Raw genomic sequence first — 25,831 nt, 5'->3', positions numbered from 1 at the left:
ATCAAGTCATGTGAGGGCTATTCTTCCGCTCAAATCCAGATGTGAATAAAGACAGTGCAGCCCCGTACCCTGTGCTGGGAGGCAGACTGGGTTTTGTTGTTAGTCTCTGTTCAATTTCACAACAAAATCACTAGTCTTCCACCCAGCACCCAGAGCAGGTCAATCCCTCTTCAAAATGTCTCCATGTTTCTTCCCCCAGGTCCCCATTCATTTAGGCCTACAGGAACAATGAAACATAGACATTACAATGAAACAGTTTTGGCAGGGTCTCAACGTATATGCTAATAGGACAACTGACAATGATTACTGTGAACTGACAATGATTTCTGTGAACTGACAGTGATTCATGCTGGTGTAGGTCCTCTATATCCTAGAACAACTGTAGGTGTGCATGTCTGTGTGTGTGTGTGTGTGTGTGGGTGTGTGTGTGTGTGGGTGTGTGTGTGTGCTTAACAAATCCATCAGTGATGATCATCCCCAAACCCCCTGGCTGTGATGTTCATCGGAAGAGGAAGCAGTACAAGCACCTGAAGGACCCAATACCTGACACACTCTCCAATGTGGACCCATGTATCGACCTCACACTCTTCCTTTTCAGATCACATTTCTCTCTTTTCTCCTAGTAATGCCTTCAGCTCCTGCTTCAGCATGATACACAGGTTGACATCCCCTCTTCCCTTTGTTCATATAAAGCCAAGCCTGCATCCCCATTTTGAAGAGGGGAGGGGGAGGGGAACTCATAATCAACCGCTATGTGAATGAGAGCGTCATCCATTGGTTAAAAAAAAAGATAATTTTGTTGGGGGGGGGGGTCATTTCCTATTTTACTTTTGCAGTGAATATGAAGCTGACTCAGAATCTTTTTTTTTTTTTTGAGAAAATAAGCCCTCTGTCCCATTTCATCTGCTGTCCACAGAATGGAATATAAACAGGCCATAGTGGCCATGATGTCATCAAGTTATACAGCATGTAGCGCTAACAACTAAAACACAAACATACAGCCCAAGTCATCGTTCTTTATCTTCAGTGTTCCAAGGGTAGATCTGGTAGCTATGCAACAGAGCTGAGACAGCAGAAGGAGCAGGGGGTGGAGAGTGTCAATTTAACAAGAAAAGGGAAGATGGGGGAAGGGTCTTTGGACAGATTGTCTTCCATGGTAAAGCAAGGGAACCTATCTGAAATTGAGGGGATGTCCAGTGGATTGAAGCCTGAGTTTTTAGGACTTGTGTTGCCCTTTACATGGAATAACCCTGTTCATTAATTTAGAAGGACATGGAGATAGAAGGCTATATGTACAAATACTAACAGAAATACTCTTTTTGTTAGTATTTGTATACTGTTTTAAAAAGCCTGATACTTTTGAAACATATAGGCTACATGTAATTTATATATTTATATATATATAATACATATATAAGTATAAATATATAGACAGATATATATATATAGATAAAGATAGATACATCGATAGAAAGATAGAGATCAATACATGAGGACCTTCCATCGACAAGACTTGAGGGCACACCGTGGGAGCTGTTCTCTTCTTCAGTGCTGAAGACGCCCAACAGCACGTGTGACATTCGCCATTCAGTCTTCCGGCTGAAATAACTTGCCACCTGTTGCATGAAAGTTCGGAGTCCAAAATGGGCCTTATAGAACAAAACAACACTTCACAACGTCTCGTCTTTAAGAACAGTAGCCTATATCATCACAGATGCAAGAGCTACTGTGAGCTAATTTGCTTTATTGCAACGCTAGCCATACAATGTCATTTATGGGTAATTCTGTTAAATTAGAAATTAAACATAGGCTACCGGTCTAAATACCATTACAAAAAGCAGTTGTATATGAAATAAAATTCCTAGACCTCGAAAATATGCGATGCGATATGCCTATAAAGAGACAATTATAGTGTATCAGGCTAGTGCATCGACTTCATCGATTAGCCAAAGCTTTCCGGGTGAAGGGAATTAAAACAGATGTCGATCATTCTTTGATTTTAAAGTTACTTGTTACTCACCATATCACGACAGGATCAACAGGTGACTCGCTCGGGCCATTTAATTCAAACCGTGTGAGTCTCTCCACACCGTCAGCAGCTGCCATTGAACAAATGTCAATCGTGGCAGATTCCCACCCACTTTCGATCCACGTAGCCGTAAGAATGATGTTACTGAGTGCCACGGAAAACATGAAATTCTGTCTGTTTATATGCTGTCCAAACACGAAAAAGGGATGGATTATTGAAGATGACGATGTCAGGAATCAGCCAATTGAATTCCAGTTATATTTTACATGGCTGGGATGATCATCAAGGCAGTCAAGATGCTTGGAGAAGCCAAGCCCTTGACCAATGTAAAATTGAAAACAAGCCTAAACGAAGAAAGAATAGGCCTGCGAAACACAGAGATTATTGTTTTTCACATAGACAGCATTAGGCATGCATAGACATTCCTTAAACACTTAGCTTTCACAGGGAACATCATGCAATGAAATAAAAATAACCATTTTGCATGAGCAAAATGTGTTATTCCCCTCCCTTCCCCTAGTACGATTTCAATCCCACCCACTTGTAGGCGTACACACTCTTCATATCCATTTTAAACACTGAAGAGACTTTATTAGCATTTGAATTAAGATTTCCGTCCCTTTCCCCCCTTAAGCTCACTTCATCTCCACACACAAGTATTGAGGGATGCATTTGTTAGCCCATACAGGTGTACACAAGACAGGTCATGAATAATTCAACACTTTATTGTTGGTGATGTTTAGGGGTCGCACACATAAGGAGATATATGACTAATGTCTCATTTCAAAGGCCAGAAGGGTCCCTATATTATTAAAGCATCCTGCTTTTAAACATGGGATAGTCAACAGAGGACATCTTAAGCACTTGTTGGATCTTTCTGGGGTATTAGAGGGTGAACACAAGCTCATTGCACTGAAGAGGGGAAACTGAGAATGTCATTAATGGAAATTTAAGAAAGCTCAGAAATCATCATAATCCTTTTATACTATGATAGAAAGTATATATGTATTATAGGAAATATTTTGTGATATTTCAAACTGCATCTTACTTTTTATAGTTCTTTCATCTCTTCTGCTGTTGTTGACTGTAGAATAGATGGCTTAGTCGCAAGCCAGCCTTTTATGTCATACTTCTGACAAGTAACCCAGGTAAAAAATGAAATGAAAACATATGACTTATTCTAAAGTATAAGATAACATTTGCAAGAGCTTATGGACAGAAAGACAATTTCCTTTCTGAAAAGCAGTAAGAAATATGTTACCCCAGTTAAACAGCTAACTTATTAAACATGCTTGTAGTTGTTATTTACAAATCTTAAACTGTTTTCAGAGGTAAAAATGTCATGCTGCCATTATCAAAAAGTTAATTTGAAATATTGTTTCCTCTTTGTCCACACTGACACCACATTATCAGCTGAATGCCAGTGCTGATGCTGTTTGGTTTGGGGAGATGGAGAGATTTCCAGACACATTGTTGATTACCTTGTTGAGGCTTAGTGGGGAATCATGAGCAACTGTTCATTTACATTTGGTCATTTATTCAGATTTTACATCTACACTGATGCACATCAGGAGCAATTAAGGGTTCAGTGTCTTGCTCAAGGACGCTTTGACAGGGAATCGAACTAGCAACCTTTTGATTACTAAATGACTTCTCTACCTCCTGTACCATTGTCAACCCTAACTGTCCCTAGCTGTTCATGGAATTGTCCATCACATTTCATAGGGAATCCTCACCATTCTGAAACAGGCAGTGCACCTTCCCTCTGATGATGCACTGGAGGCCATCAGAGCAGGGGTCATCAGAGCAGGGGTCATCCACCCGGCAGTTACTCCTGCTTTGTGCCATGTCATGTGGCTTAGACTAGTATAACCTCCACTTCACTAAAACTGAATTTAGGCTGTTTTTAAGGCATTCAAAGCACACAATAAAAAAAGTAACTAATAAAACACTTCTGTATATTTCTGGGGGAGTATACTTAATCGGAATAAACTAAATATCGATTTAAGTATTAGAGCTTGTTGGTGTACTTATTAAGTACACTGAAGTACTACTAAGGTAGACATGTACCTGTAATGAATACATTTGGAATTATATTTTGGAAATCAAATAAAATTGAACTTGATATAATGTCTGAAAATCCACTGAAATTGAACTCATATTCAAAGCATTCAAAGCACACTATTATGCAATGCACTTATAAAGTGCTTCTGTATATGTTTGGGATAGTATACTTTCTATGAATTTACTAAACATCAATTTGAGTGTAAGTGCTAATTAGTGTACTTATATTGAGTGCACCGAAGCACTATCTGGGTAGAAATGCACTTGTAATTAGTACACATGTAATATATATGTATTGCAGTTCAGCATGAAAAACAATAGTGTGCCAGACATGTAGTTGCTGATATTAAAGTAAATGTTTAGTTCTTTAAAATACACTTTGTTTTTACCTGGGAGGCCCAAGCCCAATTCCACTCCCCTTTCTTCACATCTGTTAACTTGAATTTACGTTAACGGTGGGGTTTTCTTAACATTTCAAAATGGCATTTAGCTTTACATAATTAGAAATAGAATTCTTTTCAGTGACAATATTCTTTGTTGTTAGTCTGTGAATTAAAAAAAAGTTAAGGTAAAAATGGCATTGCTATGCTTCCTGTATCATGGTGAAGTTCATATGTAGCCCAGTCCTGTTCACTGATTTCCAGTTAGCTTGGTTAGACGATACAGGTATCCATAGGCTCAAGAGCGCCTGGTGGGAGGATTATGCTCAGTAATATTTATCCTTTGTGTCCGCCTTAAGCCAGATGGTATAGTTCCTCCATGAGCTTGTTTGCACCCAAATATTACAATAGATCTGTGCTTCATAGTGGGGCCATCTTATTTCCACTGAGGGGTTTCCTAAGACATCCGCAGTAAGACCAGGCCCATTGTCCGCATCCTGAAAATGTGGCTTTAATCCTTAATTATTTTCTTCACATGAACCCTTTGCCTGAACACTAAGTGGACTGGGGGTGAGGAGAGTGCACTGGCGCTTTCAACCTCTGACACCGTTTTACACGCTAGCAAACTAAAAGTGTATATAAATATATGTAGTTTTTATTTGGGATCACTGAAAATAAATATAAACCATCCATTGCACTAGAATGTTTTATTTGCCTTTGCTAACTAATTGAAATGCCCTTAATTTGGTGATTTTATAAAATAGTTTAACCCATTGTTTCCTTCAAACTAATAGCTCAACACAAAAAAAGCATGCTCATTTTTGTTTAAAAAGTCATGATAGTACGTTCTGTGAGAGAACACAGTTAATTCAGTACGTTTTTCCAACTAGGGGTTATTAAAGTGCATGCAGAATAATTGTGGCAGCTGCATCACAGTTACACGTATACAAACCAGTGATTGTCCCTTTGAAAGTCTTGAGAGTCAGTCTTCTGACAGTGGAGTGCGCTATTGACTTTGGTGGCATTGTGTCATTTTCCTTGTAACTACTTTTAGTTAATATGGCGCCTGAACATGAGTCAATGGCCCTGGTTTCAAATCTACCCGGAGGTACAGCACTGTGCAAAAACATTGAAGTGAGGATGCTTTCAAAATGACAGGTTTTCAGTTATCAATCAAGAACATAGAAAGTGCATACCAAAGAATGTTTGAAAATCACAAATGCAATGAGTAAAACCTTTGAAAAGCACCATACACACAAAAAAAAAAAAAACTGTCTCTGTAACTGACTACAATAGAAGAGTTTTTTTTTTTAATCCACAGAGAAATAGACTGTGCTTTTAAGAAGTTGCCAGAGATGCCCAGTGTAGCATTAGCACAGGAGGAGACTGGAGATGAAAGTCAGCGGGGTGTAGACCAACTCTAGAATGGACTGGAGAGTCTACACTGTATCGTCTAGATGAATGAGGGTCTCTGGTAACATGTGTGCGCACACACACACACACACACACACACACACCAAAAGACAAGGAACAGGGACCTTGATATTTTAATTCAGATTCCCATGTAAGAAATCAGTGTCTCTCCATTAACCTATTTACAGTAACATTCATTACTCTGCCTTGACAGCCATCTTATTTTAAGGGTAAAGATGAAAAAAAAAAAGTTGACACCATCCATCATTCTGTAGAAAAGAAAACCATACAAACAAAAAAATCTACATTTCAGCCACACTCAGCACTGTTATATTTCTCAGGTAAACTCAAATAAATAGCACACGTTCAAAATGGCACCCAAATGGTCTTTTAAACTACAATAAAACACAGAGACAAACCTGATTTAACAGAATACTTAAAAAACGATCAATCAAACAACCTTACAAGCAACTCCTCTCAAAAGCTTACTTCAAAATCACCTAGCATTCCTTTTTTTTTAATGGAAATAAAAGTGCCAAAGACAATGTTTCTGTTTTATCAGGAGGTCCACTGACTTTCTGCAGAAAGCAGTGGACTAATGCAATTGACCCTCAAACATGACAATGGCTGATTCTCCAGGCAAACGCCACATGGGGAGGGGAAAAGAAGAACCAGAATGGAGACAGAGAGAGAGAGAGAGAGAGAAAAAGAGAGAGAAAGAGAGAGAGACAGAGGAGGAGAGAGAGAGGGGGACAGAGAGACAGAAAAGGAGAGATAGAGAGAGAGAGGGGGATAGAGAGAGAGACAGAGGAGGAGAGAGAGCGAGAGAGGGATAGAGAGAGATAGATAGAGGGAGAGTCCTAAGGACACCAAATAGACCAATCAAATCATGCTGAGGGTCATTTCATGGAGAATGTGCTGCTCCAGGGGAACGCTGAGATGGGTGGCCAGTGGAATCCAACAAGAAACTGGATTTCTGTACAATTCAACCATTTGAAGCTAAACATGGATGCCGAATCTGTCAATTTCCTGAACCTGATTCATTCTTACATAAAAACCAAATACAAATATTTTTCTGATCTCAAATTAAGCAATGCTATTTTCACAACCCTTTTTTTTTTGTGTTAAATACTTCCTTACTTTTTTGTGTGTTGTGGGAACAAAACTCTCCAGACGCTCTTGTCAGTTGTTAAAAAATGAAGTTAAAAGGCTTTCGGGGAAATAAATGTAGTCAATTAAAAATTCCATACACACACACACACACACCTCCACCCTATCCCAGTCTTCTTCTGAGGTGAGACGTTTAACCATGTTCGGTTAACACACTCCACCAGTAGGCACAAAGCTCGTCACCGCAAACGACATAAAGATATGCAACCAACAAAAGTAAATCTCCACGTACAAAAGGTAAACAAACTAAAGACATAAAAACATCTTTAAAGTAACACATAAAGACAAACACATAAAAAAAAAACCTAGTTGAAGAGCACAATGGTGACAGAAAAGGGGGATTGTTCATGAAGACAGAATGTCCGTATTTGGCAGTTCTGCACAAGTCTCTGAAATAAGCCCACAGGGTCGGAGGAACGTCTCCATCCCCTAACCTCCCACTGATTGGATGGGACCAGAGGAAGGAGGCCGTGGCCTTACACCATTCCACGGATCGTATTAGTTGTGCGATAGATAGATAGTCAGTGTCCACAGCCTGAGCGGGTCCGTCAACCCTGGCCCACTCCATGTCTTCTTGTTATCGGATCCTTGTAAAGAGGTTGAGAACTGATATGGATTCCTAAAAAAGACAAAATGGACTATTAGATTAGTAAATATTTTGGACCAACATATCCAATGGGAGAGTAATGCTTTAGCAATATTATATTGTTAATAAGACTACATTACAGAGTGCTCAAACTCATGCTGAAAGAATTTCTGTGCTGAATTTCTTTGCTGTCTAAATGGCCCTTGCATGCAGAGCTCTTTTCGGCGATTATATTTCAAGGTTATTACAGGCACAGGTATAAAATGAACTGTTAGGCCTAAGGTAATTCTTGTTTGTGTCATTACATAGGTTAATTTGTATCCACTGAACACTGCACGCAATTTCTGCATTTCATTTGCTCTCAGCTCTAGCTCGTTGCCCTCCCTACAGGGGCCGTGAGCAACGCAGGCGTAGGGACAGAAGGGGCCGTGAGCAACGCAGGCGTAGGGACACAGGAGGCAGTGGCATCTGGCTGTACCTTGGTAGATCTCATTTTACTGAAGACATTCCAGAAACGAAGAGTCTCATCTCCAGCCCCGGTCACAATGGCTTCTCCGTCAGGGGACATTGCCTGTGGATGGACACACACACACACATACTGAAACCTATGGCAAAATGAAAGGCCAAGCACTGTTTCACGAGATCTATCTATGGTAGAGATGCGCGGATGGGCTATTATTTCATCCGCAACCGCATCACAAAACGCATGATCCGTCCGCTATCCATCCGCACCAATTTTTTTGACCAATTTTCAAAACCGCACCCGCCCGCCATCCGCCTGTTGTTTTTAGGTAGGCTAGGCGCTGCTGATGCGAGGCAAGAAAGTTCTTGCCTGTTTTTGAAAGGAGACTGATCCAATGCCGCAAATATATTTAAAGGATAAAGCCCCTAGTATGAAAGCCTATTGGCTATGTTGTAGCCTTTCCCCAGAATATTATCAGTGAAGTGACGTCTGTCTCCGATCGATGCACAGGGAGAAACTTTAAAATAGCCAAGCACATCGGCAAACCTGACCTTACCATAGGCTAGTAGGCCTACACTTTTTTATCATTGTCATAAAACGCAATTTGGTACACCATTTTAATATGGTAATATAGCCATAGGCTACTGTTTTTAGTTTAGAAGGAAACGCCGAGTCTATTAATTCCGAAATTTCACCACATTGTAAGCTTTATACTGTAACAACCCCAACACTTGCCTGCTTGCCTTGCAAATCAAAGTTTTCCGACTTTTTCTTACCTTCTTTCTTAGCTGGGGATGTTACTGAGCTAGAAGTTTAACTTGTTCTGAACATCTCGTGCTGCCAATGCCCAATGTCACTTCTGAAAATCACTCCATCATCTCTTTGAAATTCCTTATTCCACGAGTGGTAGGCTACAATGACTGACTGTTTTAAAATATAACTAATAGCCTAACGAAACAAAATAACCCAGGCAGTTTCATCTACGACACGTTAAGGCTTCTTCCAATACTGACAGCTGACTCATAGCTTGCAGGTTTGCGGCGTTGCAAAGAGACGCAACATGATTAGGGATCGTCACTTAATTTAAACTTTTTAGCTTCCTTTGTTTGCTTTGTATGCATACACGGAACTAGGCCAATTTACTGCCTATTTGATTATTTCAAAATGTGCTTGGATGTAGGTAACGACATTTAACAATGTGTAGATATTTTGAATTTCGTTGGGTAAACCGCCACCCGCCCGAATTTAATTAAAATATTATTTTTTGTCACGTCATCCGCCCGATCCGCGGTTTAACCGCGGAGTCCGCGGGTGCAACCGCCAACCGCGCATCTCTAATCTATGGTCAAAAATCTAAATCTATGACCATTTGACTATTCTGGCCATTACTGAAGAGAGTTCACGCTTTAAGGCATAAAGAGTTCTCCTTCTAAAGCCCTGAAGTACATGTTACGTTTATTTCCAAAACCTTTACATTTACATTTAGCAGACGCTTTTGTCCAAAGCGACGTACAAGGGAGAGAACAATCAAGCTAAGAGCAATAAAACCTGGTGTAACAATAAATACTGCTTATTTTTTTCAAAAAAATTGAAAACGACATAGAAAGAAAAGGAAAAAGAAGTGCGGGACGATCCCAGAATACAACAGCGACACAAAACTAAATACTTTATTTTTGTCTTCATTTCCACCCAGCTTGGCTGGCCAATGAGAGAACAGAGAACTCACCAGATAGAGCACTCTGTACGAGTGTGTGTGTGTGTGTGTCCACTGAGAGCACTCACCAGATAGAGCACTCTGTAGGAGAGTGTGTGTGTGTGTGTGTGTGTGTGTGTGTGTGTGTGTGTGTGTGTGTCCACTGAGAGCACTCACCAGATAGAGCACTCTGTAGGAGTGACCGGTCAGCTTGGCCACTTGTGTGAGGGAGGGGTACTTCCACACCAGGATCTGATTCTGGGAGTAGCCGTGGGTGCTCACCTGGGCAGGAGTACAGACAAGAGAAGCAGACGTCACACACACACGCACCAATGCTACACACACAGACACACACACACACACACAGACACACACACTTCCTTCTCACATACACACACACACACACACACAGACACACACACACACAGACACACACACACAGACACAGACAGACAGACACACACACACACACGCACACACACACACACACACTTCCTCCTCACACAGACACACACACACACACACAGACACAGACACACACACACACACACACACAGACACACACACACACAGTCACACACACACACACACACTCCTGTCCATGTTGAATCACAGGAGTCTTCACACCCCCAGGCGGATCAATGGAAGAGGAGGGTGGCCTGACGCCATGTGTGTGAGGACGGCGGAGGTCACGCTTTATCTCCACCGCCAGCCCCAACCACCAGGCCAAGCCCAGTCCAGTCAATAAGGTCGTATCAATACAGCAATCAACCGTTTGTTTAAGGTGACAACCCCTAAGGTTTTCAAATTCACAGCATCGCACTTACAGCAGTGTGAAATCACCAGGCGGTCCTTGAGTCAATACTGATCTCAGGCCAGTGTAGAGGGCCACCTCTGGTGTATATACCATAGACATGTATAGGTAGACCCCGCCTCCACTGCTTCTCGGTGAAACGCGTCGCCGCCATTTTGGGAAAGGTGCTCTCTGCCGTCAGAGGTCTGTCAGACGTGTCAAACTAGCGCAAGTTGCCAGGAGCTGCGGTTTATCTGGATAAAAATCACGATAACCTTTTACATTTCGCAACCAATTTCATGGAGTATTCAAGGTTTTATGCTCTACGTGAAGTGTGTGAAAAAGATTTGCCTCTACGTTACTTTGAATCTCGCTAGTTTAATACATGTGCATGGGTCTATAATAAACGCTCGTGCATTTTGAAAATACTGAGAAGATCTATAAACTATCGAAATAGTGCTTCTTTAGTTACTACGTATTGACCATCATTAAGAGAAAGAGCATACATCAAATAGTGAGAAACTGGCAGTCAGTGTGTTTTTCATAGTTTAATAGTTCCTTTTCAAGTATGTGCATTAAGAAACCTTGAACTGTGCAATTGGCAATACACAGTTATTTCACAAATCAACATTAGGCTACAAAAAAAATCTATATATTTCTATAGCAGTAAAAATATACACATCTCAATATATACATAGCCTACACATCTCAATAGTTGAACTGTAATATAAATAACATAGCATATGTATAATACAATATAATATAATGACTCAGTATAATGTGCAATGGAATAACATATGATATATCACTAGATATATTTTATATATATGATATATCACTTGCAGGACTTTCTGTTCTTCTTTAAGCTGAAGATAGTTGTTAATGACATTGGCTGTATGTTTGGGGTTATGTTCCTGCTGCAGAATACATTTGGTGCCAATCATACGCCTCCCTGATGGTATTGCATGATGGATTAGTATCTGCCTGTATTTCTCAGCATTGAGGACACCATTCATCCTGACCAAATCTCCAACTCCACTTGCAGAAATGAAGCCCCAAACTGGAAAGGAACCTTTACCATGCTTCACTGTTGCCTGCAGACTCTCATTATTGTACCTCTCTCCAGCCTCCAGCGAACAAACTGCCTTCTTCTACAGCCAAATATTTCTAATTTTGACTCATCAGTCCAGAGCACCTTCTGCCATCAAACATTTATTGTTTACATTTTTCAAAGCATTCTTAGTTCATAGCATTTTTTCACACCTGCCTAAAACTTTTGCACAGTACTGTATATATATGTACATTTGTACAATTTGACATAATATACAATCATGCTCTTAACATTTTCAGATCTATGCAGTGCAATTGACACAATATATAATTGTGAAATAACTGTGTATTGCCAATTGCACTGTTCAAGGTTTCTTAATGCACATACTTGAAAAGGAATTAAACTATGAAAAACACACTGACTGCCAGTTTCTCACTATTTGATGTATGCTCTTTCTCTTAATGATGGTCAATACTAGTAACTAAAGAAGCACTATTTCGATAGTTTATAGATCTTCTCAGTATTTTCAAAATGCACGAGTTTTGAAAGAAAAGTGAGCGTTTATCATAGACCCATGCACATGTATGACTGGCGATTTGACTAGCGAGATTCAAAGTAACGTAGAGGCAAATCTTTTTCACACACTTCACGTAGAGCATAAACCTTTGAATACTCCATGAAATTGGTTGCGAAATGTAAAAGGTTATCGTGATTTTTATCCAGAAAAACCGCAGCTCCTGGCAACTTGCGCTTGTTTGACACGTCTGACAGACCTCTGACGGCAGAGAGCTCCTTTCCCAAAATGGCGGTGACGCGTTTCGCCGAGGCAACGGGCTGAAGCAGTGGAGGCGGTGTCTATGTATACATGTCTATGGTATATACTGTTCTGAGCGTTTTCTTTGTTGCCGTCATTTCCCTACACTTGCCTTCATGCAGGGGCGCAGATTGCACTGGGGACATGTCCCCCCCCCCCCCCCCCCGCTGCCTTCGTGCCATTCACAGGGACGTACACTGCAAAAAATGCCCCTCTAGATTTAAGACAAATAATTACATATTTAAGCAGGATTTTGCTTAAAACAAGCAAATATGGCTGCCAGTGCGTTAAGCAAATTTGGCTTGTTAAGATTTCTTAAAATAAGTAATATTTGCTTGAAATAGGTAAAAATAACCTTACCAAGAAAGCACTAGGTAAGTACAATGTAGCTAGAAACAAGACCAACTAGAATTTTCATCTCAATATAAGAGTAATAACACTAGGTTAGAAAAGCATTTTTTGCGATGTTAGTGCCCCCCCCCCCCCCCCCCAGTTTAAAAATCCTATCTGCACCGCTGCCTTCATGCCATTCACAGGGACGTACCAGTTCGTTGGTGTTCTTGGACCAGGCCAGGTTACAGACTTGGGGGCCACCTCTGGTATATTCTGTTCTGAGTGTTTTCTTTGTTGTCGTCATTTCCCTACACTTGCCTTCATGCCATTTGTATCATATTGTCTGTATAGATTGTAAATATGAGAGAGCTGCAAGATACCAGAATTTCCCCACGGGATTAATTAAGTATTTATCTATCTATCTATGCCATTCACAGGGACGTACCAGTTCGTTGGTGTGCTTGGACCAGGCCAGGTTGCAGACTTGGGGGCCACCTCTGGTATATTCTGTTTTGAGTTTTGTTTTGAATCTGATTGTGTTGTGGACCCCTCGAAAACGAGATGGTACATCTCAAGGGGTTATTCCCAATAAAGAAATTTCCAACAACATTCACAGGGACGTACCAGTTCGTTGGTGTGCTTGGACCAGGCCAGGTTAGGGTTAGGGTTAGGGACGTACCAGGGTTAGGGTTAGGGACGTACCAGTTCGTTGGTGTGCTTGGACCAGGCCAGGTTGCAGACCTGGGAGCCGGTGTCGGTGCACTGCAGGGGCTGGCCCGTCAGGGTGTTCCAGAAGCGGATGCAGCGGTCCGCCGTGCCCCCGCCCGACGCCAGCAGCCCGTGCTGGTGGGGCGACCAGGCGATGGCCTTCACCGCCGCCAGGTGCTCCGTGTACTGCTGCACCGGGAGAACGCTAGAGTGGTTCCACACCAGCAGCTGAGGACAGAGAGACACACACACACACATGAAACACACACACACGCATGAAACACACACACACGTATGAAACACACACACACGCATGTCTCAGATGCTCTACGTATGAAACACACACACACGTATGAAACACACACACACGTATGAAACACACACACACACGCATGTCTCTGTGTACTGCTGCACCGGGAGCACACTAGAGTGGTTCCACACCAGCAGCTGAGGACAGAGAAACACACACACACACACACACACACACACACACACACACACACACACACGCATGTCTCTGTGTACTGCTGCACTGGGAGCACACTAGAGTGGTTCCACACCAGCAGCTGAGGAGAGAGAAACACACACACACACGTATGAAACACACACACACACACACACGCATGTCTCTGTGTACTGCTGCAGCGGGAGCACACTAGAGTGGTTCCACACCAGCAGCTGAGGACAGAGAAGCAGGAACCATAGAGTGAGAGAAACAGCCAATACATGGGAAAGGGAGGAGAAGAGGAAGAGGTGCATCAGGAAGGGAGGAAATGTGAGGAACATGGGTACAGAAGAAAGGAGAGAGATTTGTGAGAGAGAGAGAGAGAGAGAGAGAGAGAGAGAGAGAGAGAGACACATGTATTAAAGAAAGAGCGTGAATAAATGTATGTGTTTTAAAAAAAGAGAGTGAGAGAGAGAGAGAATAAATTTATGTGTTAAAGAGAGAGAAAGAGAGAGAGAGAACAGGCACAACCATCTCTACACCACCACCTTCCAAGCGCTCTGCTTAGACAGAAAAACTACACGGGTAGTGTTTGAGTTTGTGCCCTGTACTTCCTGTGAGGCAGCCAATCAGAGTAAAGCACAAAGCACAGCACTACTGTTACTCATTCCAAATGACCTAAGAGCCTCCTAACTATCAATCAGTGAGTCACTATGTGCACTGCACTCTCCCTTCAATCAGTGGGTCACTATGTGCACTGCACTCTCCCTTCAATCAGCCCACGTCATGGGTCTCCTCAGAGAACAAAGCTCTGCGATTTACATTTACATTACATTTAGTCATTTAGCAGATGCTTTTATCCAAAGCGACTTACAAGGATGTAAACACATTTTACATTTACACTGATGGCACACTGCACATCAGGAGCAATTAGGGGTTCAGCGTCTTGCTCAAGGACGCTTCGACAGGGAATCGAACTAGCTACCTTCTAATTACTAAATGACTTCTCCACCTCCTGTACCACTGTATGTTGTACACCAGATGTTGACCTGTTACCTTGTTGTCGTTTTCCCCAGGGCTGTAGTCTACGTGATACGCAGGTATACGCCGTATTACCACCTAAAACGTTCGTGGGTTTGCGTATATCCACTAAAACCTATGTCTCCACTAAAACCTAGGCCAGGGGGAGCTGTGGCACCGACCCATCACAAACAGTATACCCACCACAGAAAACTAGACTACAGCACTGGTTTCCCCCTATGTTGTATACCAGATGTTGACCTGTTACCTTGTTGTTAGAAGTAGAGGTCGACCGATATATCGGTCGGCCGATGTATCGGGCCGATATTTGTCATTTTTTAATCTATCGTCATCGGCCGATATCTGTGTTTAGTAGCGCCGATTTATAGTCAGGCATGTCCGCGGGCAGCTCCGTGTTGTTGGTACCGGCAGCATGTGAAGGACCCCAACCCAAAACTTGTAATCCTGGGAGATAAGTAAGGCTTAAATTCTGCTATTTCGAAGTTGTATGGTGGTAACATATTTACTAGGTTATATATGTTACAAGTAAACTGTGAAGTGTTGCTTCACTTAGTGAAAGGGAAAAAAAAAAAACGAAAAGCATTGAACCGTCGAGAGCTGTAACATAAAGCTACAGCTGATTGAAGGCTCACAGTTAACTTGTCCTTGCTGTTAACTTGAAAGACTATACTCGAAATCTAGTAGCAGCTTGCTTGCTTACAGTAATATGTTGGCCCAAATGTTTCCTGTATTTTTCCTGTATTTGAGTCGAAAAATGTCCCTCTGTTCATGGGGTGGAGGAGTCGGGATGATGTTGCGCCACGTTATGCTACTCCGCCCCTCTCGCAGACAGCTCCGTGCTTGGAGACACAGAGCAGCCATGGAGCAGCTCAGAACGGTGTATGACATTTGTTCAGAAGCGTGGTTTAGGTGACGCAGACAATAGCCGAGTTTCCAATTTATTTACATCAAAGAAAACTCACCTCAAGAACATGCGCAGCTGCGTGTGTTTCTATCAACGTGTTTGCGAATAAAAATGGATCGTTAGCCTGATGAAGTGATGTGTTCAGACCAATGTCTGTATATAGCCTACGTCCACAGTAAAGTAGTATAACGTTAATAGTCAAGAATGTGAGATCACAAAGGGTTTAGCATTGCCCTTGCAAGTCTGTGCATCATGACAGTTATTTTGTTATTTATGTATTTGTGTGACTACTACTAGATTATGGTCATTGGTTTTAAAATATTTATTACATTTTTCTTTAAATGAATATTTCAGTAAACACTTGCGCCCAGACAAAACTCGTATGTATGACTCAAGGTTCAAGTCAGAGTTCAATAAATGTTAAAAAATGTAAAAAAAAATTGTGTGCATCTACTTATTATTAGTGTGACGCTTTAGCATGCAAATTAATGGGAAAACTTTTAGATATCGGCCCTAAAAATAGGCCAAAAAAATCGGCAGCCCATATCGGCTATCGGTTAACCCTGACCTCTAAGTATCGGCATCGGCATCGGTTATAGAAAAACCCATATCGGTCGACCTCTAGTTAGAAGAGCAGAAGACAACTGTCCCCTCGCTGCCTAAATGTTGAGCAGGAGGGTCATGAACAAAGCACTGAGATGTTGGCATTACCTTGTTGTCGTTTCCCCCTGAGGCGAGCAGCTGGTGGTCCGTGCTCCACTTGAGGCCGCACACCTCCTGCCTGTGGCCCTGGAGCCTGCGTTCCGACTGCAGCGGAGGGGCCCGGATGTCCCTCTGCAGGATCAGACGGTCCCGACTGCCCGACGACAGCTGGTCCACGTTCCACGCTAGCGCGCCTGCACGCCACAGAGCAAAGACTCAGAATCAGAAACAGATTTATTGTCAAGTAGGTGTATGGGTGCATACAGTAATCATAAAAAAACATACATACACACACACAGTAAGTACTACACATAACACAAAACATAGAACCACACTAAGTACTTCACATAACATAAGTACTACAGACATAACACAGTATGAGTGAATATACAAAAGTAAAGACACAAATGTAAGAGTAGAACACAATTTCCCCCCCGCTGCCTAACTGTCGAGCAGGAGGGTCGTGAAAAGGTTTCTGTGGCCACACCGGTCGGTACTGACCCACTCTGGCTGTGTGCCCCTCAAGGACGGAGAGCTTCTTCCCAGCAGCGGCATCCCAGATCTGTACAAAGCCTTTATGTGTGCCAACTGCCACTAGATTACCCTACAAACACGGACAGCAGAATCACAATTATGGAGGGCTTGAGGCAAAAGGGCAAATGTTAAAAGATGTCCCAGAATCCTTCAATACGGAGGCAAGCATTCTATTCTATGTGCCATTCTCTTATATCTGACACTTCTGGTTGAAATCAATACATTGACTGTGACTATGTGTGTGATCTTTTAATAAGGTAAAAAATAACACCTACGCACAAACAGACAAAACCAGACAGAAGGTTGAGTTGTTCAGGCAGGTCTGAGCAGAACTACCTACCCTCTCTGACCACCCCACTGACGTCACAGAATCCCCCTCCACCGATAGGTCACACAGACGGGTCACCTGCAAACGAAAGGAATTAAACCAGATTAGAATCAAACATTTGTGACTTCTGGAATTGCACATTTCAGAGTTTTAAAAGGTAAATGTGATGTTTTGGCACGTTCAAAATGTAACCCCTCACACGCTCATTCAAACATTGTCAAAAGTTTACATTTCACAAGCAATGAATCAGCTAAAGGTTGAACCAAGTTGACCTCAAATCAAGGCACTGAAATCAAGGCACTGCTCCCAGCATGTTAACGCAAGATTTGCAATGCAACCCATAATGCTGCCGAATCATTGAACACAATCAGAATCTACCACTTCTGCCACTACTACCATTGGCCAATGTGATAACCACCTAAATGTTGAAATGCACTCACAGGTACCAACGCCCTCACAACCATGTACAGTCAGTCAACGAGCACACTCACACTCACACACACACACACACACACACACACACACACACACACACACACACACACACACACACACACACACACAGAGACACACACAGAGACACACACAGAGACACACACACACACACACACACTCCTGTCCATGTTTAACACCCACACACACCTGGCTAGTGCAGGCGCTCCACAGGTAGACACAGGTGCCCAGGCCCACGCTGAGCACGTTGAGGGAGGACCAGTCGACCAGGTTCAGGTAGAAATCGTCCTGCAGCTCAGGGGCGTCCAGCACTTTGAATGGGATCTTGGAGATCTTTCTGGTCGGTTTCCGTGGTGACCGCAATAGTTTTTGACTAGGACAGGCGACAAGCAAGGGTCAACTTAGATGTGGTGGCAAATGCATACATTTACATTTACATTTACATTTAGCAGACGCTTTTATCCAAAGCAACTTACAAGGATGTATACACATTTATTACATTAACACTGATGGCACACTGCACGTCAGGAGCTGTTAGGGGTTCAGCGTCTTGCTCAAGGACGCTTTGACAGGGAATCGAACTAGCAACCTTGTGATTACTAATACGCTGAAAAACCACCGAGACCAAGAGCTGTGTATCCGTGAAATGGTGAGCTAACTCCATACTGCAAGACTTCGACGCCTTCTTCTAACCTCGATGGGCATATCTTTCAACAATCATGTTGCATACCAGCATACAATTCTAAACTCGCCAACTCATTTCTGAGGTCTGGTCTTATATTTATGCAAAAGACTTTAGAGATATGAGAAATGGACGTATAAAATATTGCTGTAGGGAATACCGACCTGTTGCTGCTGACAGGTGACAAAGAGTACGGGGATACACTGTTCCCATCGTCTGGTAGGGAGCGCTTGGCACTGAGGGAATACTGGTGAAGGAAAAGGAACATCCACACATGACCACATGACCAGATGACAAACCACCTGTGATCCACACAGAACTACCCCTGAGGTTGGATCACATACACTACAGCTATTGTCAAAGTCACTTTTATTTATAAAGCACACTTAAAAACAACTCATGTTGACTAAAGTGCTGTACAAATAGATCACAATAAAAAAGAAAAATTAAATAGAAAACGGAAACAAAACACTCAACTAAGCATCTATTATCCACAGAAATCAAGTATCAAAATGATCAACTCCGATCAGTAGAATCCAAAGCTGAACAAAGCTATCCAATCGTCTTGAGTTTGAATAAAGTGTGTATTGTTGAGCTGTCATGTCCTCAAGGACAGTTTTGAATAAATGAGTTTTGAAGGAGTGTGTGTGTGTGTCCCACTCACACTGAAGAGGCTTCTCTTCTCTGGGGTGGAGGGTTGGAGCCGGCGGTCCTCCGTCTGGGGGTCCTGCACCTTCTCGATGCCCGCGCCCAGCAGCTCGTTCTTCAGCAGGGCAGAGTACGCCAGGCCATCAGCTGCACAAACCACACAGCAGAGAGAAACACACATGCCAATACAGTTACTAGATTAGATTAGACAGACACCAGCCGTATGTAACATGTCAGTAAGTATGTCACTGCGTGTGTAACGTGTATGTAACATGTCAGTAAGTATGTCACTGCGTGTGTAACGTGTATGTAACATGTCAGTAAGTATGTCACTGCGTGTGTAACGTGTATGTAACATGTCAGTAAGTATGTCATTGCACGCGTGACGTGTCTGTATCATGTCAGTAATTTATGTCACTATACTTGTGACGTGTATGTAACATGTCAGTAAGTATGTCACTGCACGTGTCATGTGTATGTAACATGTAACATGTGGATGTATGTAACATGTCAGTAAGTATGTCATTGCACGCGTGACGTGTCTGTAACATGTCAGTCATTTATGTCACTATGTGACGTGTATGTAACATGTCAGTAAGTATGTCACTGCACGTGTCATGTGTATGTAACATGTAACATGTGGATGTATGTAACATGTCAATAAGTATGTCACTGCACGCGTGACGTGTATGTAACATGTCAGTAAGTTCGCATTGCACACGTGATGTGTCTGTATCATGTCAGTAATTTATGTCACTATACTTGTGACGTGTATGTAACATGTCGGTAAGTATGTCACTGCACGTGTGACGTGTATGTATCATGTCAGTAAGTATGTCACTGCACGTGTGACGTGTATGTAACATGTCAGTAAGTATGTCACTGCGTGTGACGTGCAAGATGTTTACGCAGAACTCTTTTCAAAAGATTAGAGAAATCAGTGATTCAACAGTGCTGGACCCACACTTCACATTTGAATCAAACAGACCAATCCTAACGACACAGTGCCCTTGCACCACATCACTCCACTCGTCACATTTGCGAAGGGTCGACGATGTATGACACACATCTCTTCCTTCTGCATCAGACATACTTGAAGACCAACATCTAAGCCTTAACTAAATCATTCCCATTCCATCCTGCCCCCTGGCTAATGCATTTAGTGAATATTGAGGGAGACGGTGGCAATCACAGACGAGGACGAGAGAGGCAGCCGTGGAGAAGGCCAGAGGAAAAAAAAAAAGGTGAGCAAGTTCAAACTATTCATACAAGCCCCGGCATGTGTTGCCGTGGTTACCGTGCGGGAAGCAAGGACAGGCGCATCTGCACAATTAGAGCCCCAAGAACGATAATTTGGATCCGATGGAGGGGGCCATAACACATCTCATTGTTCCACGGGAGAGCGTTGCATTGCTGGCGAGCCAGAGGAAATTCTCCATCTTTACAGCATGGATCATGTACATCAGAGCCACGTCATGTTTCTGATTATACTGATTCACAGAAGGGCTGTGACAAAAAAAAGACTAAAATTAGGAATCTTGAGTCTTACCCTTGCTGTTGTCTGACGTGCCATCTTTTGTCTTCCGGTTCTGATTTTGGGATTTCTCATTTTCCTGGAAACAAACGGGGAAAAAAAAGGCCATGAAAATGTTTTATTATTATTTCAAGTGTTGCTAACCCTTCAGGGCGTACGCATTGAGAAATGGGATTGGCCTGGTTGTGAGTTTGATGCTGCTGCTAGAGTAACTGTATCCTGGTGTGAAACTCACATTTATGCGATGGAAGTTGACACTCCAGTTGGCTCCTGCTCGAGAGGGGATGAAGCGGTCGCCGTGTTTACTGGGCGAGGAGAGAGGGGAGTTGGTCGGGGTCAGTGCTCTCATGACCTCAGTCACCTTCTGCAAGTTGGACAAGAGAGATAGGGAGGAAAAAGCAGACCCCAAAGAAATGTTTTGTTTTTTTAATTTTCATGAGAAAGGAGGGGCAACCATCTTAAAATGAGAAACAAACAGGGCCTTTCAAACATTACTGCCGATAAAGTCATTGACATTGTGACTTCTGTTTACTTTCATAACACTGTACTGTAATCAAGACAGACAAAATTGATGCACTGTGTGATATTTTGGAAAACTTGTAAAAAAAAAAAAAAACAGTTTACACCTAAAAAAGTGACACTTTTTAGGATAGGTTAGGGAAATAACCCATGTTTTCTCCTTATTCCTAAGACACTCACTGTTTATCAAAGTGGCAATTATAGCCACCTAAATGTTATGTACTGTTAAATTAGGGGAAACTGCCTATAACAAGGGAGGGAAAAAGCTAAACCATTATTCCCATTCGTTATTGCAATGTATTAGATAGGTTGTTGGAATCCTCTGCAATTCCACTGATACTACAGTCCATCTGTTTGGGAGTAGCCAGTATCTGTCCATTGTATGGCATCGCTGGGTTGGAAGATGCACCTACAGAGAAAAGTGATTCCTCCCACCCAGAAAAAGACCAAAGAATACAACATGCACTTGCATTTTTAGGAAGAAGAGTCTTACGATTGGGCTGGCATTGTCATTCTGAATGTTGATCTGTCTTAACAGTCGACTCTCATACTCCTGGTCCATGGCTTTATGGGTTATGGGAGGAAACCTGAATTTTATGAGGAAAATGCACTTCAGTTTTTCTGCTGGGATAAACAACCTGTAAAGACACTGACATGATACCTTATATAGATATAGCTTTTTTTTTTACTATAAACTGTGCCTATAACTGTGCCTAACCATAACAAACTGACAGTAACTTAGCTCTGGGCTGTACAACCTGAAATGTACAGCCTCCATAGTATCACTGAGACGGGCTAAATTGCTAACATGACTAAAACCAGTGATAAACACAAAGTCATTTCACAAGCCTTCACAGCATTTTAGCCCAAACCAACAGATGTTAGGCTAAGATGTAAAAAAAAAAAACACAAGGTTAAAGAAGGGCTAAACCCCCCTAGCGAAATCTTAACATCAGACAAAATGTTTAAGCCTCGCTTATCGGATGGTAACCGTTTGTTAAGTATCAGATACCAGGTTACCGTTTGTTCAGATAGTGAGCTAGCTAGCCAACATTACCTAGCAGGCAACGACGTCAAGCTATCAGACTGAATATTGCATGCACGCTTATAACATGGTTTACGGTAGGGTTTCATATTCAAATGTTCAGTTATTCTGACTGACGTTTTGGGTGAGCCATCTATATACATTTTGTGGGAAGTGGAAAAGCTGGACTTATTTTGTATTTTAGTGTACTACAAATAAATATTACAGCATATTAGCTAAGTCAAAGCCAGGTAAATGCAGTACTCATTGATGTTGGCATCACTTCTCATTCCAGCATACTACCACAGCTGAAATATGTACTACAACGATGAAATAGAGGTGGGGGAAAAAAAGGATAAAGTGTAGTATCGCAACATTTTTCAACATTTCAATATTATGTTGATAAAGCGACAACTATAGCAGTATATATTTATTCCACATTATGATTTTAATTTAATTTGGGTACATATATGTCTACTCTGATGACATTGCTTCTGAAGTTCAAAAGATGGCACAAGGCCTCAGTCTACTCCTGCATCACAGCGCAATTCAGTGGAGAACAAATGCACTGCGCTACAGATTTTTAAATATATTCTAGATTTAGTTTTTTTTCCTATAATTAATAACTTAATATGTATATAATAGTATTGTTGATATCGCATCACTACCTCTGTGGCAATCACCACCTCGAAAAACCCCAACCCTAATGTAATATTTGGGAGAGCTAAGGTTCTAAATTCCACCGTAACTGCTCAGACACTGTAACACCAGGATCATCTTGATCCTTCTCAATTCCTAAATTTGTCTACCACATCTGAAAGATGTCTACAAATGAAATGAAACGCTGTACCCTACATATAGATATTTGCATAGCCAAGTTTTCCTCAGTCTCCTTCTGTGTGAAATCTGTCATACTGATTATAGTCCTGTTTTCTCCACCCCACCTCTGAATGGCTGTCTAAACATGCCCTTGAGTAATGGATTTAACTTGTATTCAGTTAACATAGTCTGTCAACAGAACAGGTAGACAAAATTATTTGCTATGTGAAAGTAATACAAATGATGCTGTCTTTCTGAGGTTATGTTTGACATTAGAATTGCATGAGGTTACATTCCCATACGCTTTTTGCAAACACAATACCGTAAAACTTGTTATAGACACGCCACAAATATTAACGGTAGGATAGCTTAACGCCGGTCCCGCAAGATAACATTAGATAGTGAGCAAAGCTTGAACCCCTCTACCACAAAGGCTGCCAAACACATTGGAATAGGAAACACATAACACATTGGAGTAGGAAATCAGTGATCATATGAGACTAGCTATAGTAAACGACTGGCTTTAACCAAAGTACCACTGCACGCTAGCTAGCCCCCAAGCAAATACCCCATAAACATTTAGCTCGCTAGGCTAGCTATCTAAAGATATCGAGCACAACCATACTGTCGAGGATGATGGCTAACTGCCAGTGTTTCAGCTAAAGTTAGAACCCTCAGCCTTGCTCCAAAGTTAAGCTCGCGAGTATTTCCCATTCACCGGCTAACTTACTATCACACATAAAGTTGTCATGTACGTATTTACTGTTCAATGCCTGCCTGCCTGCCGTAAATGCTAACAGAGCGAATGAGCTTCAAGGGTACAGTTAGCTGACTAGCTAGAACAGCTAAGTATCTTTAGTCAATTTATGAAGGCATCTGTGGTATACAAGCTACGAAGCCAAGCAGTTATGTGCAGCAACAAGTCTAACGTTAGTCTATATTGTGATTTTAATCCAATTAATACAAAAGTTTTGATTTGCACTTGGTTTCATAAAGTGTTTTCTTATTTTACATACCAGCTGTTGATAAAGTTTGTTACTGCCTCTCCTTTTTCCTGTATACAGACTGAAAGCAAGTCGACTTTCTTCTTTCTAACAGAGAACACTTGCCTACCGATTGTTGTTCACGGGTCGAAAGGTTTTCTGGGTAATATCACGTAGACGTTACTCGTTTTGAATCTGTGCGACGTGTTTCTATGGTGACAGCAAAAGCAACGTTTGCCTGCTGACTCACTGTCAAGGCTTAATTTCAATCGTGCAAAGCGCAAACTGTTGTTTTATATAATTGTATAAGGCAACGTTAATATATGTTGCGAGTCACGTAGCTAGCTATGCTATTCCACCAACTCAGTATATATTTCTCTTGGATTGAGAAGTTTGCCTTCATTTCAGTTTAGCAGTAGGCTACGGTGGCAGATAGGTTTGATTCTGTGGGGGAGCAGGTCTGTTATATCCTACTCGATTTTGTGGATAGCTTTGTTACAAATCGTTACGGGATGTTTGTAAACGATCCTAGTGCTAGATTAACTCCAGCTAGCTCCAGTTTCATTGTGACACTGGTGGTAGCTGCCTACCAGAAATGGCCAGCCCTCTTTCCTACCCCCTTATGACACATCAGGAAGTCATCAGGAGTATGGTTAGCGAATTATCTAGCAATAACCATAACAGCCATGTATCTGACTGTATTTTAACTTTGTAAAACGTTACTTGGTCACTCGTCTGTAAAAATGGATAACAATGCACCGAAATCCACAGATGCAGCGAACACCGATGCACCGAACAATGCACCGAAATCCCTTTTGTTTATGTTAACCTATTTGCTAATGAAACGTCGAAGAGATCTCAACAGCGTGAATGTTGAGAGACGGGTTGAAATCCAGAGGCGAATCAGGCAAAGACAGTATTTTTTGCAGAGGCAGAAGAGGACCCTGATGGTATGTTGATAGTTTCAGTTTACGCCATGGGTTCTCTCAATTCATTTCTATCATGAAGTTACCTACTATTTTATCGTGAACCTATTGCATATTATATTAACTAACCAAGTTTACAGGCCATACACATCGTAAGGATGAGTGCTATGATAGCCATTTTAGAAGGGTCTGCTTGAGAAGTTTGTATGACAAGGTATAAGGAAAGACTAGTGGCAGCTGTTACCAGGTTGTCATCGAACCATGATAAACGTTTGAAATTACACTTAAATCATAGGCCTTTGTTCATATGGGTAATACAAATTTAGCTAGATACCTAGATTGACTTGAGACAAACTTTGCATCTTATTAAATTATCTTCTCTGTTTTTTTGTCCTCTGACCAGATGCTCCTCGCCCAGAGCACTCAGGGTTGTTCCTGTCCAATCCCCACACGCGTTTGGACCAACACAGAGAGCACTGATTGGTGGGAGCGTGTGGTCATGCGTGAGTTCCAGCCTGCCGATTGGTTGGAGAAGTTCCGTATGAGTAAGGAAACCTTTTTCTTTCTGTGTGGCAAGCTGAAACTCCGGCTGACCCGCCAGGACACCCGTCTGCGGCCGGCGCTGCCCCTGGAGAAGCGTGTGGCGGTGGCGCTCTGGCGCCTGGCCACCAACGTTGAGTACCGCACCATCAGTGAGCTGTTTGGAGTGGGCCGCTCCACCGTGTGCAAGTGTGTGCGGGAGGTCTGCCACGCCATCGTGGTGCTGCTGAAGCCTCTGTACCTGTGCCCGCC

At 42.1% G+C, this 25,831-nt stretch overlaps 1 protein-coding gene across 1 annotated transcript; it reads right to left on the bottom strand.

Moving 5' to 3' along the window:
* Positions 1-6,043: 6,043 nt before the first annotated feature.
* Positions 6,044-24,251, bottom strand: LOC308381511 (fizzy-related protein homolog). The gene is made up of 14 exons (XM_080859099.1): positions 24,147-24,251; positions 21,781-21,874; positions 21,004-21,132; positions 20,784-20,847; positions 19,251-19,381; positions 18,751-18,833; positions 18,094-18,277; positions 17,464-17,529; positions 17,091-17,193; positions 16,599-16,783; positions 13,492-13,725; positions 9,976-10,080; positions 8,121-8,213; positions 6,044-7,675 (listed from the first exon to the last, which is right to left on the bottom strand). Exons 2-14 carry the CDS (start codon positions 21,847-21,849, stop codon positions 7,634-7,636), a joined length of 1,488 nt encoding a protein of 495 aa, XP_080715225.1. The 5' UTR covers positions 21,850-21,874; positions 24,147-24,251; the 3' UTR covers positions 6,044-7,633.
* Between the last annotated feature and the right edge of the window lie 1,580 nt (positions 24,252-25,831).

Source organism: Sprattus sprattus (assembly GCF_963457725.1).
Source record: "Sprattus sprattus genome assembly, chromosome: 20".
NCBI classification, from domain to species: domain Eukaryota; kingdom Metazoa; phylum Chordata; class Actinopteri; order Clupeiformes; family Clupeidae; genus Sprattus; species Sprattus sprattus.
Note: the sequence above shows the minus strand (reverse complement) of the source record. Positions and strands in the feature narration are given on the sequence as shown.